This window comes from Bombyx mori, chromosome 16, assembly GCF_030269925.1.
Source record: "Bombyx mori chromosome 16, ASM3026992v2".
Taxonomy (NCBI): Eukaryota; Metazoa; Arthropoda; class Insecta; order Lepidoptera; family Bombycidae; genus Bombyx; species Bombyx mori.
Window position 1 is genome coordinate 9,030,740 of NC_085122.1, and position 24,565 is coordinate 9,055,304.

The following is a 24,565-nucleotide window of genomic DNA, read 5'->3' on the forward strand; positions in this document are numbered from 1 at the left end:
TTTCATCCTAGTTCTTTATTTATTAAATTAAGACAATGTTAAATTAAATTAATTTATGTTTTGTCGATGCAGTCTATACAGATGTGATATCGATACTCGAATACCACAAAGAAGTATGCCTCATGGCTTACATTAATTAATTAATTAGTCGGCGCAGTGTTTCAGACATTTTGTATGTTATCATTCATAATATAGTATGCACATTAATCATACAAATTCTGTGAAATAACTGTTCTAATCCAACCAAGATACTGAGCTGTGTCAGTGAAAACTATATATTCGTTAAGATTGCAAGAATTGTCTCCGTTTTGTGGACGTAATGAAAGCGAGACAACTCCTCGAAGACGCCATCTTCCTCCATCTAAAATATAAAGACCACCGCCTGAATCGCCGTTACAAGGTCCCGAACCCTTGCGATCACCTGTAGAAAAAAAAAATGCTAATTATATTGTGGAAAGAAATAATATCGCGTGTTTGCCTCTTGAGTCTGGCGCAAATATTATGTGTATATATGGTCTGGCGCGCACTACTAGGGGGTGCAATAGATGCGCGGGCGCGGGTAGCGCGGGGTGGGTCGTCGCGGCACGGACCTGAGTCACATCCCCTTTGGCTACTGTTGCCCCTCGAAACGAAACGCTGCGTAACAGTATACTATTATTTTATTGTCTTTTTATCCTACCTATGCTGATAGCCTTGAAAGGCTGTATCAGCGTTACCCTAACGTGTAAGTGAGCTCTCGGGGCTCAAACCAGAGGTATTGCTAACACTGGCCCTAGCAAGGACTATGCTTCGCAGAACCTACCACCGAATCGAAAACGCGACTCACTGAGAAGATCCGGCGAGAAACTCAGCGGGCGGTTTAGTGTCAGTACAATTAAAATACACAATTAACAGTAATAACTACAGGTGAAGGTTTATATGTGGTATCTGAATTTCGAAAACAAAAAAATGATAGGATACCTAAGTAAATGTCATTAGTCATCGATCAGATTCATTTTTTGTTGGTTTGTCATGAAAATAATGAACTAGCCATTCAAAGAATCATCTTTTTTACCGATAGCTTTAAAAACCAATGAATTTGTACATTTCAAATGACCGACCGCAAGCAACAAGTTCTTGAATCAGATACGACTTAGGGTAAAACCCACATTTGGGAAAGTTGGATATGCCTTACTACCGGAATTGATCATTTAATTTATCCATGTTAAAAAACCCTCGGAAAGTCCCGTTAATAATTTGAAATACACCTAAGTCCTTCATACTTTCAAATTAATACAAAAGCCATGGAATCGTGAATGCTTATGGTTTATTATTCTTAAAACAAAAACACTCCATTAATGAAAAAACCTTTGGAATTGTTAGACAATATTAATAAAACCGTCAAATGGATAGATATTGTGAAACAAAAAAAAAACAACTTCGCGATTATTTCGTTCGTCAACAAAAAACATAACGTTTTGTTGTTTTTGTTACCTATTTTAAAAAGGAAGAGGAAAATGCAGCGGCGATCGAAACGTGAACCCACACTACAACATTACATACATATATATTTTTTAATTGATGATTGATTGACGAATTTGATCGTGTAAAGTTATTGGCGGACGGAGCCCATATACAATAGAATGTGGATGCTTCTGCCCATATCTAAACAAAGAGTTCAAAGCATCTCAAGGAGGTTAAAATGAGAAGTAAACAGTACGACAGACTATTATGCAGGCTCCAAACTCCTACTAGAGACAATTCACCTTTTATAGATTGCTTCAGCACGAGCTGATTCGATTTATGACAAGGTCGCATTACGCTAATTATACACAAGATTGAAAAACTTCAAGAGATACCAACTAACAAATTTCGAGAATATCGTGGTATCTAAATCCACTATCTTACAAAACACCCTACCACAGTAAATAATAATAATAGTTTATGAGTATAATCGATAATAGAAAACATCTAAACAAATGTATTACTCTCTTTTTTTGTTTTTAATATTAATTGTCTGAAGCCACCGTGGTCTAAAAGGATACCATGCCGAGTGCATTCGTATCGATCTCACATATTCACGAATGACTTCTACGATGAAGGAATCTCATCGTGCAATAAAAATCTAACTCGCAAAAATTATAATTTGCGTAATCACTGAAGGCAGGGCGTCTTGTGAGTCCGCAAGGGTAGATAGGTACCATCACCCTGCCCGTTTTTGTCCTGAAGCTGTTACGAGTTTCGATTTGAAGGATGGAGCAGCCCTTGTACAGTATGCTTAGTGCGAGTTTCTTAACGTTCTCGATAGCGTAAACGTTAAGCCATTTTTGTATGCAATCGGAACAGCGCCCCTAGCGGCAAACGTACGCAAACGATCCCATTCCATACAAATATGAGCTAACTTTTACGCTATCGAGACCGTCGTCTTGGCACGCATGTCTCAAGGTGGGAGGGGCATCCATTAAGATTGTCCACCCATCTAACAACAAATATGTTTCTTACCTGCGCACAGAGTATTGGAAGAGGTAAGCTTGTGGAACTCTGGTTTACTCGCTCTGCATGCTGCTGTGCTGACTATTGGTATCCGAACCATTCGCGGTTCTCCTTGACCGCTAGGTCCTAGCTCACTGCTGCCCCAACCGGCGACCTAAGCGTGGGATGTGCAAATAAACTTTACATACATATTACTAGCATTTTAGTGGTAGGTAATTATTTTTCTCAAAACTTGAATGAATGCCAAACTGATGAACTTGAATGCCAAAAGACAGCTTAAAAAAAAAGATGTGTCTCGTCACATCTGTTAAGTTAAAAAAAATATTTTTCTGGGGCAGATAAAAAGCGAGATATTATTTGAAAGATATTTTTGTGATGTGATTAGCTTCAAATATTACAATAAAAAAATCGCGGGATTAAATATAAATTAATAGTATGATTTTATAACAGTTTCGCATATCTAGGCTGGTGCTCTAAGCAATAATTTAAGTACACACATCCCTATATCACCCACTTTCGTGAAGTCACAAAGAAAGACAAAAATCGATCCGAAATTACGTATACCAACTTTTGTTGATACTGATAATGTTTTCTCATAATGAAAAATTTCAAGAAACTCCAACAAGCTTTACAAATTTATAATTTTGTGTGACCGACCCAAATTCCATTTAAGCTTATTCACCTTCAACAAACAATTTAAGAAAATGTTTTGGTAATGAACGGTCAAAGTTGGTCTGGTCGTTTTTTAATATTATTTTATTAGCTTGATATGTGTTCGTTTTATATATATGTTTGTAGGTATGGTAACGGAATCTTTAAAATTCATTTTCATTGACTTCAGTGTGCTTAGTGCAAGTTTCTTAACGTTCTCGATAGCGTCGCCCATGGACTTCAGCAATGCCAGGGGCAGAGCCAAGCCGCTGCCTACCGCAAAGTGCAGAATATTCTTATATTAAAATAACCACGACGCTGATCGCACCATAAGGGTCACGTTGTCCGATTTTTTTTGTAAGAACGGTCATCATCATCGTCATCAACCCACATATATCCGCTGCTGGACATAGACTTAAGTTTCATCACAATTACCCGTCTTGCGCAGATTCCCGGGACCTTTATCAAGTTGTAGATTCACCTCGTGTGAGATCTACCCACGCTGTGTTTTCCGGTGCGCAATGGCCAATTTAGAATTTTCTGGCCGCAGCGACGATCTTCTCTTGCCACACCAAACCAAACTCATAAATAAAAAAAAATCCCACCCACAGCTAATAGAGCTAAAATAAAAGATACTCACCACACCGGAAGCACCGACTATACGACTTAAATCAGCATTGCCGTTCCACAGACAAGCCGGTCTGATGTATGTACTGAACTCCACTTTCCTGTCAAAGGTAACGACTAGTACGTCATCTGAAAAACAATACAGAAAAAATATTCTCATAACAGTGTGGTAGGTATTAAATTTACTTGTTTGTTATAGCACGTTTTATGATGCCGCTATCCGTGAATTAGGTTCGAAGTTTCAATTGTTTGTTGAATGATGATGATATTAGTTTATCCCTAATGAGAAAGGCAAAGGACTTAGTCCATACAGCCAGGTCTTGTTCTTGGTAATAATTGGCGAGTTTTGTTTGTTGAATGTATACAACTGTCTCTAATACGACAGCTGTAACATTCAAACTGGATTTTTTTTGTAAAATACTGAGTATATTATCTATAATGAGTAGTTTGCCACAGACATAGTTAGGAGGTACGCACTCGTGCCACAACTAGTAGAAATCAGTTAGCAGTAGGCCGCGCCTCTGGCAATGCTGATGTCCATGAGCGATGATGACCACTCGCCATTTGGCCATATACATATATGGAAGTCGGAACTAAGAAGACTAAAATAGTTTTTTAGATTAACCTCATCATTAGTTATCATGTTTTAATTAATGATCAGTGATTTCTAGATAAGGCTAGAAGATATGTCAACTAAGATAGTCTGAGCGTACTGGATGTTACAGCTCTTACATTATTCGCTAACGCTCGTGAGAAAGACAATCTTTCAGGATTAGCATAGGCATATATACCACGTCAGGCTTTAAAACAAGCTTTTCGGCTCAACTTGGCGAATAATAAATACCTAATCAAAATTTAGAAACCGACTTGACTTATCAAAATTAAAAATTCAAGCCCCTTTATAATATAAAACACCTTTAAATTACGTTATTACAATTCGAATTCTTACTTTCAAGAGTAGATGCATTGTAACTTTTATGTATTTCCGCAGCCACCAGCGTTCTCGTAACGCTGACGTCATCTCCCCAATCTTCCAAATTGTAAACGCCCACTTTTACAACAATATCCTTGAGCGTCGATATTTTGTTCTTCTGATGCATGCAATGGGCAGCTGAAAATTATTAATTCACACCATAAACTTGTTTTATTTGTCAATAAATGTCTATTTAACGTTTAAAAATGAATGTTGTCATCCATAGAATTATCAGCTCGTATTCTCGACAACGCTTTGCCGCGACTCTATTGTTATTACTTTCTACTTAATTTTCTCGTCACTAGTTCGGTCAATTTGTTTTTTTTTTACGTTTGAAGGCAGAATAACGTACGCAATGCCAGGAGTACAGCCAAGTTCTTGTCGCTGAAGATTTGTTTGAAATTTCATTTGAAGTCGTAATATTTATAGCATCCAAGAAACAAGTTTGAAGAAAATTCATTTTAGAGTCGGATGTTACGTTGCGGTTCTGTCGGGATGCAACGTTGAAAGGAAAATTAAAACCAATATCATATTTATGTTCAACATACCCGTGACGACATGACGATCAGATACCAAAGTCCCAGCACAGATAAAAGTTAAACTTCCTTCTTTCCTTCTGTAGACGGCCACGAGCCACGGCCAGTCACCTCTCTCGTAGGACTGACCGTTGTAAATCAATGGTACTCTTTCGTTTCCACCTGCTATTACACCGCATTCGACTGCCGTGGAGCCTGAGTTAACAACGGGCAACCGTGAAGGTGTGGACCTAAAAAACAATAATTGTTCGCTTTCAATAGCATATTAATTTATACTAATATATAAATCTACAGTGGTTTTTACGGATGTTCCGTTATAACTACTGAACCGTGCATCCGATTTACTTTGAATCTTGGTATCCATGTCGATAATACATGTACATGGATCAGCTAATATGTATATGAGTGTTGGACTCCCTACACCAGTTGCGGGGGCGTTAAGATGAGAGTCATTGTGGGGGTGAGAAATAATAATGTTAGTTTTAAATGCCCAGCGAAGCGGACGGGTAAAGCTAGTATGATATAAAACGGTGACAACAAATAGATAAGTTATGCATTTTTTATTTATTTTACAATTAACAAACATATTGGTTGAACAAAACGCAGTTCGAAGGTTACTGCCGTAATTATGTTTTCCTTAAAATTCGAAAGACTTATAATATGGCGTAATAAAATAACCAACCAACCTACTGACCAACTTATGACATTCTCACAACAAATCCTAATAAGTTTCATCGAAACGCGAATCAATAGATTTAAACAATATTTTAATTGCATAATTTGAAAGAGATCTTTATTTAGATACCGAAGGCTGAAGGTCAATTAACTAAGGATAAACTTTTAAAAAAACTAGCTTAGAAACGCAGAAAGATATGTTATGAAACCGAATCATTATTATTTATTTAATATATCAAAATGATGTATATTCGAAGTCCGAACCGTTGCAACTCATATATGTATAAGCAAAAAATATATTTAAGTTTAGGGTCTTGTAAAATTGAAACATTGAGTCAAAATGTTGTTGAAGACTCAAAGCTCAACTGACTCCAATGACATAATCTAAACGAAGCCTATATATATTATATATACCAAATTATTTTTTTCCTACCTAATCTGATAGCCTTGAGAGGCTATTTCAGCGTAACCTTAACTAATAGGTGAGCTCACGGGGCTCAAACCTGACGACATTGCTAACACGAACCCTAGCAAAAGCCGTGCTTGGTAGAATCTACCACCGGATCGGAAACGCGACCCACTGAGAAGATCCGGCCAGAAACTCAGTGGGCTGTGTCTGTGGGTTAATTTACTCGCCGAGCCCTTCGTTGCCAGCGACGGGTTCGACGAGAACGATGACCAGTACTTGAGGTACCTAAAAGCACCGTTAGTGGATCGGGAGGATCCGAGATGACGCGTTTTGGGCGACGTCGACTAATGGAAAGCAGGATCGGGAATGACGTATACCAACAGTGATGCAAGCGGCAATGCAGCTGAGAAGTGAATAAATACATTATGACCAAGACCCTGTAAGATTAATACATTCCTGATTTTAAATAGTAAGTTTTCAACTATTATTGATTCGAATGTTGTGTAGCGGGATACGGTAGATATTCTCGAGTACGATTTACTCGGTCATAAAAATTTAGTTAATATTCCTATAAATTTAATTTCTCAGGGCATATGCCATAGGGAACATATTATTTTCGTATTAGTTGTTGTCATTTCAATAAGTCTTAGATAAGTAAGATAAGTAACAAAGTTAATAAGCAAATCGGACATGACATGCCTTTTACAAATTTTATTAAAATACTGCAAGCGTTAACCCTTTTGTAAACAACTACTTAATTCAATATTTATGTAATTAAATTAATCTTTAATTCACTGATTTATTTCCTACATAATACGTGTTAATGTTAATTATGTTATAATATTTTCAATATTTTTGTTATAAGATCCGCTTACAAAACGATTAATTAAATTCCTAACAACAAGATTATTGAATTAACTTACTGCGGATAATAGGTACTTAAAAAATCGCGAGCTCTGTTTCGAAATAAGAAAATTATAAAAACTGACGTTATTTTGGGTTTTTCTTAATTTTATTGGAAGGATTTTCTAATTATTTATTATAACTGAAGATTAAATGCTCTTTAATAGTAGGCCGAACTAAAAAACACAACACAATATCTGTTTATGGTGGTAATTCTGGCCATTATTTTAGGTCAAAATAATAATAAAAAAATGTACTGTAATACGTGTATAATTTCTTAGGTACTTCCAAGAATAGGAAAATTACATTCAAAGTTTTCGTTCTATAGTTAACAGATAAATACAACTCAAACTATTAAAAGCTTGTAAAATATAATTTCTTTTTCTTTAATGTAATTCTTAATTATTGTATTATGTGTTCCGTTTGACGTCCGAAGTCCATTATGAGAGTACATCGTATGATTTCCACTGCAGGTCGCTAAATTTGACTACTTCCGTTTCCAAGTCCCACCTACAGCGCCCTCTATAACGTCTGGAACCGAACCAACAAGCAAAGACAAGCCGCCATATTTGTCATTGTTGCGTCGTTTTTTCCCACGTGCAGTCGTTAATATTTTAAGAAGTTAGTAATTTAAAATGTTATAAGCAACTTTCGAGATTTGAAGTAGAAAGTTTGTTTCAAACAAGTGTTATGATTATCTTCCGTTTCGTGAAACCTCCAAGGCTCTACAATGAGTGACGAGGTTATCGCGCCTTTTCAAAGTAAAATTTAAGTGAGGATAGTTCTTCGATTTCTTCGGATATTTCTTCGGGTTCGTCGGAAAATAAAGACGAGGGACCAGCAAGAAAACTTCGAAAGCGTGACTGGTCGCGAGATCTGAATAAAAGGTTTGACTTACTGTCGCAATAATGGGTGAGTCATGTGAATAATATTTTAACTTCGAATCATGCTATTGCTGGTCGTGCACCAGCCTTTACACTTACAAATACCAACATCTTATAATAATAATGTCTGATGTGGTTTCAACTTCCAATCTAAATTAGACAACGACGAATAGTTTTTACGTCCGCCACCAGACCGTCCGTTACCAGAAACGGGTAGGTTTTGAAATTTGAGCGTTTCTATAAAAAACCAGATATGCAAAGATTTGACTAGCCGACTTGGAACGCGGTGCAGTATTCAGAGGTTCAAAAAGTTTTCCTGCGTTATCTAATGCTCTTTTGGCACAGAACGAATGCGTTATGCTGCCATACAAAACCTTGCCGACTGGTCAAATTCGGAGAATTTTCAGCTTAATACTTCCGCCATTTACGAAAAGTTTAAACCGCTATTCGGTAACGATTTCGCCTATAAAAGTTTCTAACGATATCCTTCAAATAATTTTCGGTAAGCGAGCCGAGGTTATACGATAGCGTCGTAGATATTTCATAAAGAAATTAAAGGATAGATATATCAGGGAAGATAGAGAAAATATCTTCTTCTTGTGATTATATGTTTAACCCCAACTTATTATTGGCATATATACAGAAAATTGGTGGTATTGATAAATTACAAAAGCGGCACCATCTGCTACTCGCATCCGGCCCGCATCGCCGGAACCCTCGGCTTGTACTGCCAATGCAAAGCCATGTCGAGCTAGGCCACATTCCAATACATCTAAAGAGGCCGAAAACCGATATTCTGAGCGATGTTATCCAAATAATTCCTCAGCAAGAAAAACGGGGGAGGGGGGAACAAGTGCAAAGTGGAACGAAAATCAGGAAATAAAAATAAATCAACAGCATTTTCAGGCGGATGTCTAAGACTATATCGAAACACCTGGACTCGATCCACCAAACGTAATATTGAAATTAATAATAACTTGAGGTCAATCAAAATCCAAAATTTAATTCAATAGAGTTTTAGAACCCGCACCCCCGGCACCGTCTTTCATATTTCCTCTTTTCATACTTCCCAAGACCAATAAAAAATCGAACAATTTTCAACCTCAAGGCATTGAACAAGTACATGAAACAGTCGTTTTCACCTTTTCCACCATCAACGAGTTCCTAAGTTTTATAACAGATTGGAATGTCAAACTGGATTTGAGCCAGGCCTATTATCATCTATCAATGAGGTTTCTCGGGATCAGTTATCAGGGTCGTCTACTTCAGATGATATGTCTGCCATTCGGCTTAGCTGCACCACCGCGGATTTTTGCTTCAGTGACAAACTGAATAGCCGAAATACTTCGCCAGAAGGGTCTGCGACTAGTGGTTATCTGCTTGTACACCAGGGCAGAACACCTCCCGCCATCGGAGCAAAGCTCATCCATATTATCTGGAACCGCTGCGTTCATTGACAGTGCGTTTCCAGAGGTCTTTTTTGCCACGTACCATCTGGCTATGGAATGAGCTCCCTCCACGGTGTTTCCCGAGCGCTATGACATGTCCTTCTTCAAACGAGGCTTGTGGAGAGAAATAAGTAGTAGGCAGCGGTTTGGCTCTGCCCCTGGCGTTGCTGAAGTCCATGGGCGACTGCTACTATTCACCTTCAGGTGGGCCGTATGCTCGTCTGCCCACAAGGGCAAAAGACTTGTTGAAATCTCAAGTAACTATACTGAGACCTTAGAACTCATATCTCAAGGTGGGTGGCGGCATTTACGCTGTAATGTCTATGGCTCCAGTAACCACTTAACACCAGGTAAGCTGTGAACTCGTCCACCCATCTAAGCAACCGGTTATGACACTGACGAGCTTGATAGACTTTCTGGGAATCGTATGGGACACCAAATCCAAGACAAAGTCCCTGCCCAAGAATTTGCTCGTGCGATTTGCTGCCGGCGGTTGGAACCTAAAGCAGGCGCAAAGCCTCTTAGGATATCTCAACTTTGCGACTTTCATCACCCACCGGGGAAAGTTGCTTTGCCGAGTCCTTGCAGTACCACAACAACAAGCTCAAGAGGTATCCTCATTTACCAAAGCAGTATTCGGACGAGGTACGTATAGAGCTGGATTGGTGGTTAGAGAAAGTCAGTCAGAGCACACCAATTCATCCACAGAGAATGGCCACGAACCACGTCATCACCGACGCGTCGGACATTCAGTGGGGAACCCTTGTAAACAACAGAACAGAATTTTCCTACATAAAGAACGAGGGAGGAACCCGGTCACGATAATTGCTAGATCTGACTGGAAAATTGATTAACTTAATAGACCACCTCAAAGTTGTACTTCTCCCTCACCACCTACCGGGACTGTACAACACTGAAGCCGGCCACCTCTTACGCAATCGCGGCGGCTTGGAGTGGTATCTCACAGAAAAAGCAACCACTAGGCTATTCAGCCAGTGGGGAACTTGTTCGCGTCTCGGACCGCTCATGGGTAACAAACTATGTTGCTCGTGGTAGGACCTCTTGTGAGTCCGCGCGAGTAGGTATTTTGCTCTAAAGCAGTAGTGCGTCTCTGAAGGGTGGGGCAGCCGTTGTAACTATACTTGAGACCTTAGATCTTATATCTCAAGGTGGGTGGCGCATTTACGTTCTAGACGTCTATGGGCTCCAGTGACCACTTAATACCGGGTGAGCTGTGAGCTCGTCCACCCATCAAAGCAAAACTCGAACGCCTGCCTCTACAACGCGTTCAGCAGATCTTGGCATTACTGACTAGCATGGCCGTTTCCGCCGCTCAGTCTGATATCCAGAGTGCTGGACCACCTCAACTCAACCTCAGGTCGGTACATACTAGTGGTACCCAAGTGCAAGAAGCCCCCGTGGAGGCCAGACCTGAAATCACCTGCCCTCAAGCGACTCAAGAAGCTCAGAGATCTGAACACCAGTCTAGTGGACACTGACAATGCTACCGCCAGGCTAAGTCAGCAATCTACACCTGGAAGCTTGGCTCATTTTGGGTGGGACACGCTGACAGGGACATGGACATCGGCAGGAGAAGAACATATGCCCCTATTTGGAATAAGGGGTAAGGTTTTGTCAAGAAAATGTATTAATTCTCGTGTACCCGAATTAGCAAATGTAGCTAGATTTCTCTGTTATCTGTATTTATCTCATGGTCTCTACTACCGGACTATTCTAGTTTATAAGTCTGTTATATAGCGTCCGTTTGTGAAACTATATCGGATATAAAAATAGCTTCGAGCCCGACAGTGAAACATACTGAAATCAATTTCCTTGACAAAGCCTGCACCTTCTGAATTAACCGATATTTGGGTCGAAAACTAATTGATCTTCACACCAACAGTCCAGTTGGACATTCGTGGCTGCTCCTGACCAATCGATCATCGATGCAGTATACTGGCTACGCAATCTAGTGAATATGACACAGCAAACCAGTGGGAATATTAGTAATCTATTCTTAGCAACTAAAGGCTCCACTAAGCTAGCTACTGCAGCGAGGATTAGTAGTTGGCTAAAAGTCTTTTAGGAGACTCAGGTATTCAGGCCTCAGTTGGAAGCTGTAGAGCGCTGGTGAAAACTTTAAACTGGGTAGGAAATTACCAAATTAATGATATTTTAGCTAAAGCTAACTGACAACATGAGCATACTTTTAGAAAGTTCTATCAAAAAACTTATTAATGCATCAAACACTGATATAAATTCTGAGAAATCTTTCTCAGTATTTTCGTCCTAAATCTTATTAGGTCGATTTGAATTAAGTGGGTAATATTATACGGTTACCTTCAATTAATTTAAATTATGTGCTTAATTTAAGCTTTGCTTAATTAAACATAATAAGTCACATTGTTGCTTTTTAAATAAAGATTATTTTATTTCAAATACAAGCCACCAGGAGATAACAAACAGTCTCTCATAATGGACTTCGGACGTCAAACGGAACACATAATATAGAAATTTTACCTTCCAATAAAATTTGTATTATGTTTCCTAAGACGTCCGAAGTCCAGATAATGTCTTCCTGGGGCTACATCCATCATTATGAGCCGAACAATGACAAATATGGCGGCTTGTCTTTGCTTGTTGGTTCGGTTCCAGACGTTATAGAGGGCGCTGTAGGTGGGACTTGGAAACGGAAGTAGTCAAATTTAGCGACCTGCAGTGGAAATCATACGATGTACTCTCATAATGGACTTCGGACGTCTTAGGAAACATAATACAAATTTTATTGGAAGGTAAAATTTCTATATTATTTCATTAGGTACTAAACACGAATTACAAAATTTTCATTAGGTATTTGTGTAATCCAACAATTTAACGCCAATTCTTAAGGAAAATGGCGTAGTTAGTCTACATCCGTATGTACGTATAATTTAAGCTCCCTTTCTTATTGTTATTAATTTAGGTTGACAACCTGTGTATTTCAATAAAACTAGAGGTCCAGCAGTAGTCGAAATGCGACTATAATTAATTGGAATTGTAAGTTTGCACACTATTATGATTGTAATTTATACTTCTATAATCACAAATATCGCCAAGGCTACACTATAAAAAATATTAATAAAGACAAACAATATTTAATTTTAATCTATTCTCAATTTGACCACAGACGTCAAGAACAAAATTTTGACAATAAATAGTATGCATGCGTGTGTGCGTCAAATACATGATATGTAGTGTGTGTGTAATGTTTTCTTTATTGATTTAATGTATCGTGTATGCATTATTTAAAAAAAAAATAGCATTGTGCACTTCTTCTCTATATTCTCTATAAGTGTGGAAAATTTCATACGCCTCCGTCCGCGCAATTTTCGTAAAAAGCGATACAAAGTTTTTGCTTCACGTATTAATATATAGATATAGATAATACAATTGGGTCTTTGATCTAGTTTCTTAAGGTAACTCGTGGCATTGACGTTGTCTTACATGTGAGGTTCGGTCGAAGAAGACAATATAACGGGAAATCTTCTCGAATGATCACACCTGGATGTGAATAATGTTTAGACATTATTCATTCATTTATTTATTACACTTCATTGGCGGACGTAATGCCTAAGGCAATTCTCTACCAGTCAACCGAACTGATGAGATGACAGACGTATAGGTTAGCGCGGGTTGATCGATTGTCAGTGTAATCTAATAAAGAAAAGTCTTACGGTATTATTTGTGGATCCGGTTGCGCCTGTATCGGTACTGGGGCTGGTTGCGGCTGTGGTTGTGGTTGCGTTTGTGGTAGAGGTTGCGGCTGTGGTAGAGGTTGTGGTTTTGGCGGAGTTTGGGGTTGGAAAATGATTTGTGGCTGCGTCTGCTGTTGCTGTGGAACGTTCGATTGCTGGATAGCCGGCTTGGAAGGGCTCGAGAAAGACACTTGTGTTTGAGGTCTCGTTACTTGCGAAGTAGGCTCGCTGTGGTAATACGTGTAGTAGTCATTTACGGGTTGGGCGTTGGGTTGTTCCACGGGCGGCTTTTCCATGTATTCCTGGTGTATATTATTTACGGAATCGTGTACTTTGTTATTGTCTGCAATCAAATATTTTTATAAACGTTTTCCACTAAAATAAAAATTGTTAGTATAGTTAGTAAGACCAACTAATACTTAATCATAAATCAAATAACGGCTGTCCGGAGTGTGTGTGTTTGTCCTTCTTTCAGACTAAGCACTCAAAACTAAGCAAGAAATTGAGGTTTTTTTTTTTTAATTATAGTATTAGGTCTGGAGAATGACATAAACCTTTTATCTCGAAAAAACACATCATTTCCACGGGAAACCGTGTTTTATTAATTTAACTAAATTCTTGATTTTGTCCTTCTTTCACACCCAAAGAAAGCAATGGCTTGAGCAATTGAGAAATCAAAGCAATTAAGAGTAATCCATCAAACGGATTCAATCTTCGGAAAGTTATTTTTAAAACAGGCGAAGCCGCGGGTAGAAAATAATGTCTTATGATTTCGAGATTCATATCATAAGACACTAACTAGCTTCTGCTATGTACGCCCTACATGATATGAAGTCGGAAATTAGATTTATTTTACTGCTTATATGGGTGGACGAGTTCACGGTCCACCTGGTGTTAAGTGGTTACCGGAGCACCTAACCATCAACGACGTAAATGCCGCCATCTACCTACCTTGAGACATGAGTCATAAATGATATGAGACATGAGTTCAAGTCTCAGTTTTACAGTACAACAACCACCCCCCACCCCTCCCCCATTCAAATTGAACTATTTTGTTGTTACTGTTTCACGGCAGAAATAGGCAGGATGGTGGTAGGTACCTACCCGTACGGGCATAGATAATACATGCCGGCTCACAAGACGCTCTACTAGTAAGCAAATTGCATCTTTTTTTGCCTCGCAAAGAGGTTTGAAGCAAATAAGATTTATTATGTACGTTAAGAAACTTGTTTATTACTTGTTTAGATTGAAATATCATTTGAGACTACATATCTCCGACAAAAGCGACGCTTTTTATATATTTTCATTATGTGTTGTATTAAATACTTACTCGTACTCCAAGTAACTTTATTATCGATGTCATTGAAAGTGAACAATTGACCATTATTGCCGTAGTTCCCTACTTGTTGTAGGGCGGGATCTTGAGCTGGCTGGATGTTCAATTGGTTGTAAATATTCGATGACGTAGATTTTATGTACAGCACGTGGCTGAGGGTGATCGTTGTGATGTAAACATTCGGCCTTGGAGTCTCTGCAACGTTTTGTTTAATGCTAATCTGTGTAAAACATAGACTTTAACACAAAATTTTTGGACTTTTTGGCGGGAACGCAAGGAGTGAATTTGTGTGATTTGTTTTATTATGTCTATTTAGTGTTTCTTCAGTTTAAAATGTGTAATAACGGTGGTTTATTGACTGTTTAATATCTGTGAATGTCCACACATGTGGAAAATGAAACAAAGCCGTTGGACGTAACTTCTCGGGATCCTCCAAAAAATCCACTGAAAAAATCTTAGTAAATGACCACCATTTTACTGAGACTATATTTCATCTCATATCATCTCATCTCATTTCATTTAATTTCATCCCAGTTGATTAATGTCTCAAATTAATTATCTTCATTTCATTTCACTCTATAAAATCATATTTCAGAAAAATAAGAATATAAATTAAAATAAGACATACTTAATTACCAGGTCATAAAATCCCATTAAAAAAAAAACATAATTTTTAAAGTACAATTGAGATTATTTTTTTCTAATGAAACAACGAGTTTTTACTTCGGTAAATTGTTTTTTTTTTTGCTCTAATATCAACATATTTTAGTACGCGAATAGTTAAATTAGTTAAATAAATCAATCAGCCCGGGGAATATACGCGGAGAAGTAGGGTAAATTTTATTTTGATACTGAATACCTATCATAGCTATGCAGCTTACCTAGTTTGTGCGCTTCTACACTTGAAAGCGAATCGATCGAAATTTGATACTACAGTAACAATAACATATTACGTTATCTAAAAGCGTTAAGTATTCGAATTATCTCTCAATTTTACTACATCACTACAAAACGGTAGACAGCAGCTTGGCTCTGCCCCTGGCATTGCTGAAGTTCATGGGCAACGGTAACCAATCACCATCAGGTGGGCCGTATGCTCGTCTGCCTACAATGGCAATAAAGAAAATAATTAAAAAAAACTGTGGAGATACTTCACGAATTATTTAGTTAATAACTCTCAGGAAATGTTATTTTAATTCCGAATCGCCTCCTTTCCTGTTACTTCCTCATGACTAAGAATCGTCAGCACATTGGGTCAATGCACTCCGTCTTTTGCTCACATTGGCACGCTTAAACGCTCGGGGAGCCAAATTAGGGACGACCTCTTTGACGGCGTCAATCTATCTACTTATTATTACCCGGTACACGAGTGTCAATTAATTGTGGTTCTTATGTTTTTCTAGCGTATACGGGTGGAGCGTTTATCTGAACCTATATGCCGACACCCACCATGACACGTGAGGTCTAAATTTCCATTGTACGGTATAGCGGCTATCTCAATCTTCGAACTGGAACGCACTAGCGTTTTATTAATAATAATAATATAATAACTGGGAACAAATCAAGCTAATCATCCGTGATCCGGCCCCAATTTAGGATTTTCTGTATAATGGGCACCAGACGCTGATAAACAGAGTCATATATATCTAAATATATTATATACATAAGCACCCAGACAAAGAACAAACAAAACTGTTCATTACACAATGTTAGCCCGATGTGGGAATCGACCCCATCACCGAGTCAATCTAATTATTAAGCCATGTAATGCATTAAGCGTTGTTGTACCAAGAAAGTCATTTGTTTTTTTATTTTTTATTTTTTTTTATTTTTATATCTCCATATACTAGAAAGTATAAAGGCGGACTTAATGCCATAGGCATTCTCTAACAGTCTACCTTAGGGGAGTGCAGAGATGAATCTTGGTAGGTGTAGTGTGAAGGTGATATTACTTAAACATATTATTATGTGTATATATAACATACATAATTTTTATAGATAAAAATACTTGTACTTAAATAAATACATATACATCAATATATACATATACATATCATAAATATATACATATAACAACACATCTTTTAGGCCAGTGTGTTTTGTGCATATTTTTTATCTTCTCGATCGCGTAAATACTCCTTCCTTCTTCGAATTCTTCTCGCGCCCCCCTTAGCGGAAAATATTGGGAAGCTCCGAAGAAGGACGGTTTTTACAAATCTTACCTCCTTGTCCATAGCAGAGTACATTTCCGTTAACAACGAGCTCTGTTAGTCTCGGCAATGGGGATGTAACCGGAAAATGCACCCTATACACCAGCGGCTCGCCTTTGTTAAAGTTCTGTAGTGCACTATTTTCCCCGATGGGCTCTATTCGTCCTACGTAATTCTGTAAAAATGACAAAGCTTGAATTTCTTGTACTTGAAGCACCAATCATTTAACTTATCGTATCCGAAATATTCAACACTAGTGTAAGGATCTACCTAATCCAGCGTCTCTATTCTTTCTTTACCTTCCTGATCATTGGAGAAATTAAATTAAGACATGACCCAAAGGTCTTAGTTACCAGGTCATAAAATACCCCAAAAAAAAAATATCACTGGAGGGATGTTCTGAATGAATAAGTTAGTAGGAATTGGATGCTGGATGCGAAGGACAGTACATTAATCGAAGTATATATGCCAATAACTTGTAGTTGGGATATTAGTTGGTTATGAATAGACAATTAGTCCAGTTGATGAATCATAATGAAGTTTAAGTTGTTGTTGTTATGTTGGTATCTTTACTATACGCAAAGGATTTCTGGTGTACTAATAGGTTGCTACATATCATCATGGTATGGTAAAGAGCTCATAAGTCGTTTCAATTTTTTTTATCACTTTTTTTATTATATTCTAATTTAATTAATAGTTTCGAACATTCTAAAAAATTTAAATCGGGAGGCTCCGAGTGTTACTGTTTCATAACATGGCAACATTAAAATGATCACGGTCGAAAATTTGTAGATGACTATTAACATTTTTTAAGTGTTAGTTGTACCCTTAATGAGATTTTAGGCGGTAAAAAAATGAAAATCTTGCCGGATACCTACCTTTCACGATTCTTAGAAACTTGTCTGGGGTGACGCATACGAAACGCGAGGTTAAAGTTATCAAAATTATAATTATCATTATTTATTTAACATTTATTAATAAAATTAGACCAAAATTAGATTTGAATCAAGGAATCGCCGTTATCCTAATACCGTTCAGGCTTGATGGCATAATTGTTCCAAGTTAGCTTCGATCAACAATAGTAACAGTTAGACACTGACAGAGCGACCAACCGCAGCACCTAAACTTTTTTTTTTTTATTGCTTGTAGGCAGACGAGCGTAGGGCCCACCTGATGGTGAGTGGTTACCGTCGCCCATGGTCTTCAGCAATGCCAGGGGCAGAGCCAAGCCGCTGCCTACCGCTTAATACTCTCCACAAGCCTCGTTTGAAGAAGGACATGTCGTAGCGCTCGGGAAACACCGTGGAGGGGAGCTCATTCCATAGCCGGATGGTGCGTGGCAAAAAAGATCTCTGGAAACGCACTGTGGATGACCGCAATGGCTCCAGGTAGTATGGGTGAACTCTACTCCGGTGGCGGGCGGTGCGATGGTAAAAACGAGACGTTGGTATCATCTCGAACAATTCCTCAGAGCACTCCCCATGGAACATGCGGTACAAAATACAGAGGAAACCGAAGTCCCTCCGCAGACCCAGAGGCTCCAAACGAAACTATTTTCCCAAGTTCATATTTTTTCCTGTCTCTATTTTATTACTCGATTTTATTTATTCTTTTGAAGTCTTATGAAGGCTTAAAAACAATTTAAAAGAAATACCTATTGTTTTAAGTACGTTGTGTTATTATAAAATTTTGTACGCATTACATACTTATAAGTATACATATATGTATATATAATATATACGACATAGAGGACGATAGAAAAAAAAAGTAAACAAAAACATTAGCAGTCACAAACCTCATTTCCAATAACTTACAATAACGAAAATTCGGTTTTATTTTAAGCATAAATTTAATTTTCGTTTCCGAGTATCGCGAAGGCGGTATTAAAGTTAAAAAACAAAAAACTTGTTCGCATTGAAGACTCTACGTACAATGGATGGAACGCTTGGAATGTGTTCGAATTAATTTTATTAATATACATTTTTTTTTCAAGAAATCCTAAGAAGGAAAATTATCTTTGTAAAATAAAAAAAACGTGATAAAAATCTACGATTTAGTAGGTTGAATCGTTTCCCAATTCACGTGCTACATAATAACGTGTTTAGAATATTTTAATAGAGCAACGTAAGAACGTCGTAGTTTGTTGAATGTAAATACGAAACGGACATTATGATTTTTAACCGACTTCAATAAAAGAGGAGGTTCTCAATTCGACTGTAGGTTTTTTCTATGTTTGTTACCTCAACTTTTGACTGGGTGAATCGATTTTGATGATTAGTTTTTTATTTAGAAAGCTGACGCTTCCCGTGTTTGTCCCATTTTAATTTAGTCCAGTTCTGATAATGGTGTCCATGAGAAAACCATATAAATCTTAAATTTGCATTAAGTACGTGCGCGACAAATAGATGAATAACTCAATAACTCAATATCACGCCAACCGATTTTGATGGTTATTGTATTTAGTGTATATTAATTTGGTTTGGAATAACTTTTTTTTTCTATTTGAAGTTTGTTTTTGTTAAAACATGTCAATTTACAATTATTCTCGAGTCGCAGACACGATTTTCGGGCTTAATATTTCTAACTCCTTTGCTTTGGTCATACAGTGTAGAGTACACCGATAAAAAAATAAAAAAAAACAAATACAAAACATTAGGTACAGAAAGTACGTCAGTAAATAGGTCTTATCGCTAAGAGTGATATTTTATTAACCACCAGGATAAGAAGCATCTTACGCAAAATAAGAATAAATGAATAAAAATTAACACAAATGCTTTCTTTTCAAAATAGTCAGGTGGATAAGAAGCAAGAATTATTTGAACTAATATCAATAATGTTTATTCAAGAAATAAAGCACATGGTATCGACTATTCCGGACTAACTTTGGGAAGTCAAGCCGTGTCAAGACAAGTGCCCCTATATTTGTGGGGATGCTAAAAACTATTATTCTTCTATAGCACAACAGCAATTCATACAAGCTGTATCGAGTTCTATTAATGGAATTTAACGAATGTGTAACCTATAACATGCTATCCGTCAAAGAAATTAACCAGACGCAAAAAAATAAAATTGCACAAACCGGACCTTAACTGTTGGGAAGTCCCTGCGTCAGGCTGCGTTTGTTGCTTGCATAGCTGTCTGCATAGACAATTTAGTATGAAGACTTTTTCCTAATTTGACAAGTCGGTAGACATGCGTATTTTAGAAAACTAGTGGTCCCGCAGTAGTCGAAATTCGACTTTTAATCAATTGAAATTTTATGTTTAAACATTATTATGGTTCTATTGTCAAATACTATTATAGGTATTTATATAATATAATCACAGATTTGGCCAAAACTACATTATACATAAATAATAATAAAGACAAACAATATTCATCTATTCTCAATTTGACCACAGACTTTAAACACTAACAAAAATTAGACAATTGACAATAAACAAAGAGTAGGTATATTTATATATGTGTTGTGTCAAATACATGGTAGTGTGTGTAATATTTTCTTTATTGATTTATTGTGCCTTTTACGCATTATTTAAAAAAAAATTTTAGTATTGTGCACTTCTTCTCTATATTCTGTATAAATGTGGAAAATTTCATACTCCTCCGTCCGCGCAATTTTCGTAAAAAGTGATACAAAGTAGGTAAAAATGTTAGATTGAGTCTAACAATTTATAACAAATACCTGATTTGCCAATTGATTGATCATGCCAATATAACAAATTATATTATAATTAAAACCGTTTTTACCGTTTGATCTCGCATTTTTTATTTTCTTCGAACACTTTTCAGTTTTGGTATAGTCAAGGATGACGATTAAAACACGCGAGAATAACCCTTCAAATACTGGTATTTATTCATAAATGTGTTTGTCTATCTTTTTTTTTTATCGCTTAGATGGGTGGACGAGCTCACAGCCCACCTGGTGTTAAGTGGTTACTGGAGCCTATAGACATCTACAACGTAAATGCGCCACCCACCTTGAGACATAAGTTTTAAGGTCTCAGGTATAGTTACAACGGCTGCCCCATCCTTCAAACCAAACGCATTACTGCTTCACGGCAGTAATAAGCAGGGTGGTGGTACCTACCCGCGCGGACTCCCAAGAGGTCCTACCACCAGTAATCTTATTAGAAATATGCCTATAATTAATTTGTAAAACTGCTTCAAAATTACCTTCTATACACAAATCTTTCAATAAAACGAATCTTAATTCACATTGTCAATGTAGATTCAATTGACTCAGAAAGTACCTACACAAGCATCATTTCAGTTTGGAAAAGGAATTTGGAGAACGGGTCTTTCCTGTTAAATTTGTCATCGTCGAATTTGTCATCCCTTTAACGTTAAATATGCCGAACTAACTTAGTCACGCGACGTTACCCGCGGTTATTGTCGTACCGCGAGTGACGCCGCGGGGCGAAGCTAGTCTAAAAAAAGTAGCCTAAGTTACTCCTTATTACATCAGCGACCTATCAGTGAAAGTCTCGTCAAAATCGGTCCAGCCGTTCCAGAGATTAGCCGGAACAAACAGACAGACAAGAATTGTAAAAAAAATTATTTTGGTGTATGTATCGTATATATATTCATACGCATGTAGTAAAAAGCGGTTATTTCAATATTACAAACAGACACTCCAATTTTATTTATATGTATAGATATACATACGTGGGTAATTTCGGGGAGTTAATTTAAGATTTAAATGTCAAATAATTATAAAGGTTCCTTGCGTAATCGATTATTATTTTAAACTGCTTATTATGGTATTAAATATAACTAATAATTGTATCGATTAAATAATCGTTCTAAAGGCGTTCCCGAAATCGACAAAGGAATTGTAGTTCTCAATATATCTATTTAATAAATCATTTAATAATCATTCACTCATCTATTTAATAATTTAATAAATTTAATAAATCTACATATTTTGATTTACTGCTGTACGGATACCGCATGAGCCCGATGACCTCGTCAGTCAAATCATGTTTCTTCGAGTTACATTGAATGCTGCCCAATACCTACACGTAACATTTTATTGTCGCATTGTCAAAAATTACAGTAAATTGCCTATCGTAAAGTTTTCATGGTAGGCTTCTAGCATTGCTGAAGTCCCTGGGCGACGGTAACCACTCACCATCCGGTGGATCGTATGCTTGTCTGCCTACAAGGGCAATAAAAAAACCGACACACTCAAACACACACACTATTTCTTTGTCATTCGCGTGTACCTTATATTCTGAATTTACGAATATTTTACAGTTTTTGCGTATTACTTCCAAAAAAATTTCAGTTACATGACAGTTTTTACAAGTATGTATACAGTTTTTTAATTACGCGTATAGGTAGGTATGTGCTTCTTTTTTTTTTTCACGCTGGGAATCCATTTACGGATACCCGGCCGAGGGGGGTAGCAGACCGGGTTATGTGGGACTCCGGCGCCTCCAGAAAAGAAGAGGGAGAAGAGGAAGACCGGGGTCCTCCTCTTCTTCCAATTCCTGTCGGGAGACAACGCCTTGAAAAAGGCGCGCGAGGCACTGCACGGCGTCAGCCACGCAAGAGCTACCCCGCAAAACCGACTACCGACTAAACCCCATCGAGCTCCACCACTCCGACTCCACGAAACCCACAGTACCGCACAGTGCGCGCCGAAGGTTCGCCGCTAATACATGAAAATAACAGAAGGAAATACTTCGAAAAAGCATCGTAAGTATGTACATGTGTACCGAATCTTAAACGAACGAGGACCTGAATTTCTCTTTCCTGTTGCTTTGAAATGAGAATTTACGTAAGCATTTTCGCAATAAAATTTGCAAAAATTTTGTAATACCATCATCGGGCTTTATAAAATCGTAAAAAAAAAAAATGTTGAAACCAAACAAGTTTTTACATGCAAAGTTGTTTTTAAGCAATTACATACATACTACTGTTTTTACGTACACGTACGGAGATCGTCTATCGTTAATTATGTACGTAGGTTTCGTTAAAAAATGGTTAGCTACAAAGCTTGTACGAAATGCATTTTCATTTTTTTTAAATATATGTATCTTTCTTTATCCATAGAATAGTACCGATGGCAAAATAAATTGTTGAAGATCACATTATAAGGGGAAAATAATAAAAGGGACAAGGGATAAGATAGACAAAGACAAAGGGATAAGATTGGCCAAAGACAGCTATGGAAACCGTTGGCCGTTGGCTCTTCCAAGTTGGACTTCGTTATTGGCATATTGAAACAAGAGAAATATTGTAAAATGGTTGTAATACTAATAAATTAAAATGAATTTTGATAAAGCAAAAGCTATTTTAAATCAAATGATTGTTGCTTTTAATAGAGCCGCAAATTAAAATAATAGACTATAAAATATAACAATTTTGTGGTCATTGTGTTGGTATATTGTAATGTATCACTCAATATTTGTCGAGGAAAAATATGTAATCACAAAAACTAAATTGATCAAATCGATTATTTTATTAAAAATCCTTAAAGATTTTGACGTTACCAAATTATACTGTGATTTAGAATTTAAAAAAAATATCGGTACACTCACAGAAAAAAGTTTTGTTGCTACTGTAAAATTAATCCTCAGGCTAACCGAAGACACAGGTCCGGTCGACTTTAACCGTATCACTCCATAAATATTAGAACCGTCACTTTGATAGTCAAATATACCGGGACACGGCGACTGTACATATTGCCCACTAACTAATATAAATACTTTAATAAAAAACACAAAACACGAACGTTTGATTTTTTTCATTTTCGAAATCACTTTTTCATTTTTTATTTAAACTATCCGGCGTGCTATCATGGCCCCGCGCGCCTAATGACTAGCTCTGACTTTTAAGATGTATTGGTTTATAATATACTAGCGGCACGTTCCGGCTCCGCTCGTGTCTTTAACAAAAATTTCAACGACATTGTTTTATTTTTTTAAATAAAGGAACACTTATAGCGGCATAACTATAATAGTTAGACATATGCTGTCGCGACACTTTTTGTAAATAATAATATGTTCTACAAAGTCGTACTACATTATTCTATTCCATCATCAATAGCTTTCGCAGCGCACGCGATGTAAAGAATATTTTAGGTAATTTTTTTACACCTTGGGCTGCATTATTGGAGTTTTAGTAAGGACCCCTAATTTTTTTTTCAAAAACGATTCTAATAACCTGTGTCACTCGGGAATAGTGTAGCTTCCAAACAGTGAAAGAATTTTTCAAATCGGTTCAATAGTTTCGGAGCCTTTTCAATACAAACAAACAAACAAATCTTTCCTCTTTATAATATTAAGTATAGATAGTGGTTAAACGAGAAAATGTTTTCGCACAAACCGCGTTGATCGGTCAACAGTCTTTGTGTCGTGAAAGTGCAATGTCATTAGATTACAGGAAAATGCGGTATCTGAATATACCATTTCATATCTCGGAAAAACACCTTAGAGTTTTTTTTTTTTTGGAATTCTAATATAACGAACCTCAATATAACGACGTCCTCGATTTAACAAATACTTCGTTATCCCCTTATTCATATTATTATTCATATCCATAAGATTCAAAGTAAAATATGATTTTTTGCGAACAACCTCTTTATAACGAATTTTTAACTATCAAAAAAGTGTAAATATCTCTAATTAACGAATTTTGCAACCCAAAGCCTTTATATAAAGTTCCCATCAATATGATTCTAAGTCCCATAGTAGGTAT

General features: G+C 37.1%; 2 protein-coding genes and 1 non-coding gene across 3 annotated transcripts in view; 2 read left to right on the forward strand and 1 right to left on the reverse strand.

Annotated features, from left to right (window-relative positions):
- On the reverse strand, positions 1-23,708 carry LOC101745484 (serine protease gd). Its single transcript, XM_012692638.4, has 9 exons — positions 23,407-23,708; positions 16,871-17,033; positions 14,643-14,843; positions 13,292-13,655; positions 5,272-5,489; positions 4,700-4,861; positions 3,764-3,879; positions 2,482-2,626; positions 1-421 (listed from the first exon to the last, which is right to left on the reverse strand). The coding sequence occupies exons 1-9, from the start codon at positions 23,614-23,616 to the stop codon at positions 204-206; spliced, it is 1,797 nt and encodes a 598-aa protein (XP_012548092.2). The 5' UTR covers positions 23,617-23,708; the 3' UTR covers positions 1-203.
- Mir3279 (microRNA mir-3279) lies at positions 19,618-19,758 on the forward strand. The gene has a single exon (NR_107564.1). It is a non-coding gene; the product is annotated as a microRNA mir-3279 (primary transcript).
- The window catches only part of LOC101745343 (PAX-interacting protein 1), a 40,353-nt gene continuing 38,283 nt past the window's right edge, over positions 22,496-24,565 (forward strand). Inside the window, exon 1 of the mRNA XM_038016546.2 lies at positions 22,496-22,561. The gene's annotated coding sequence lies outside the window, so the exon portion shown is untranslated. The remainder of the gene's footprint in view (positions 22,562-24,565) is intronic.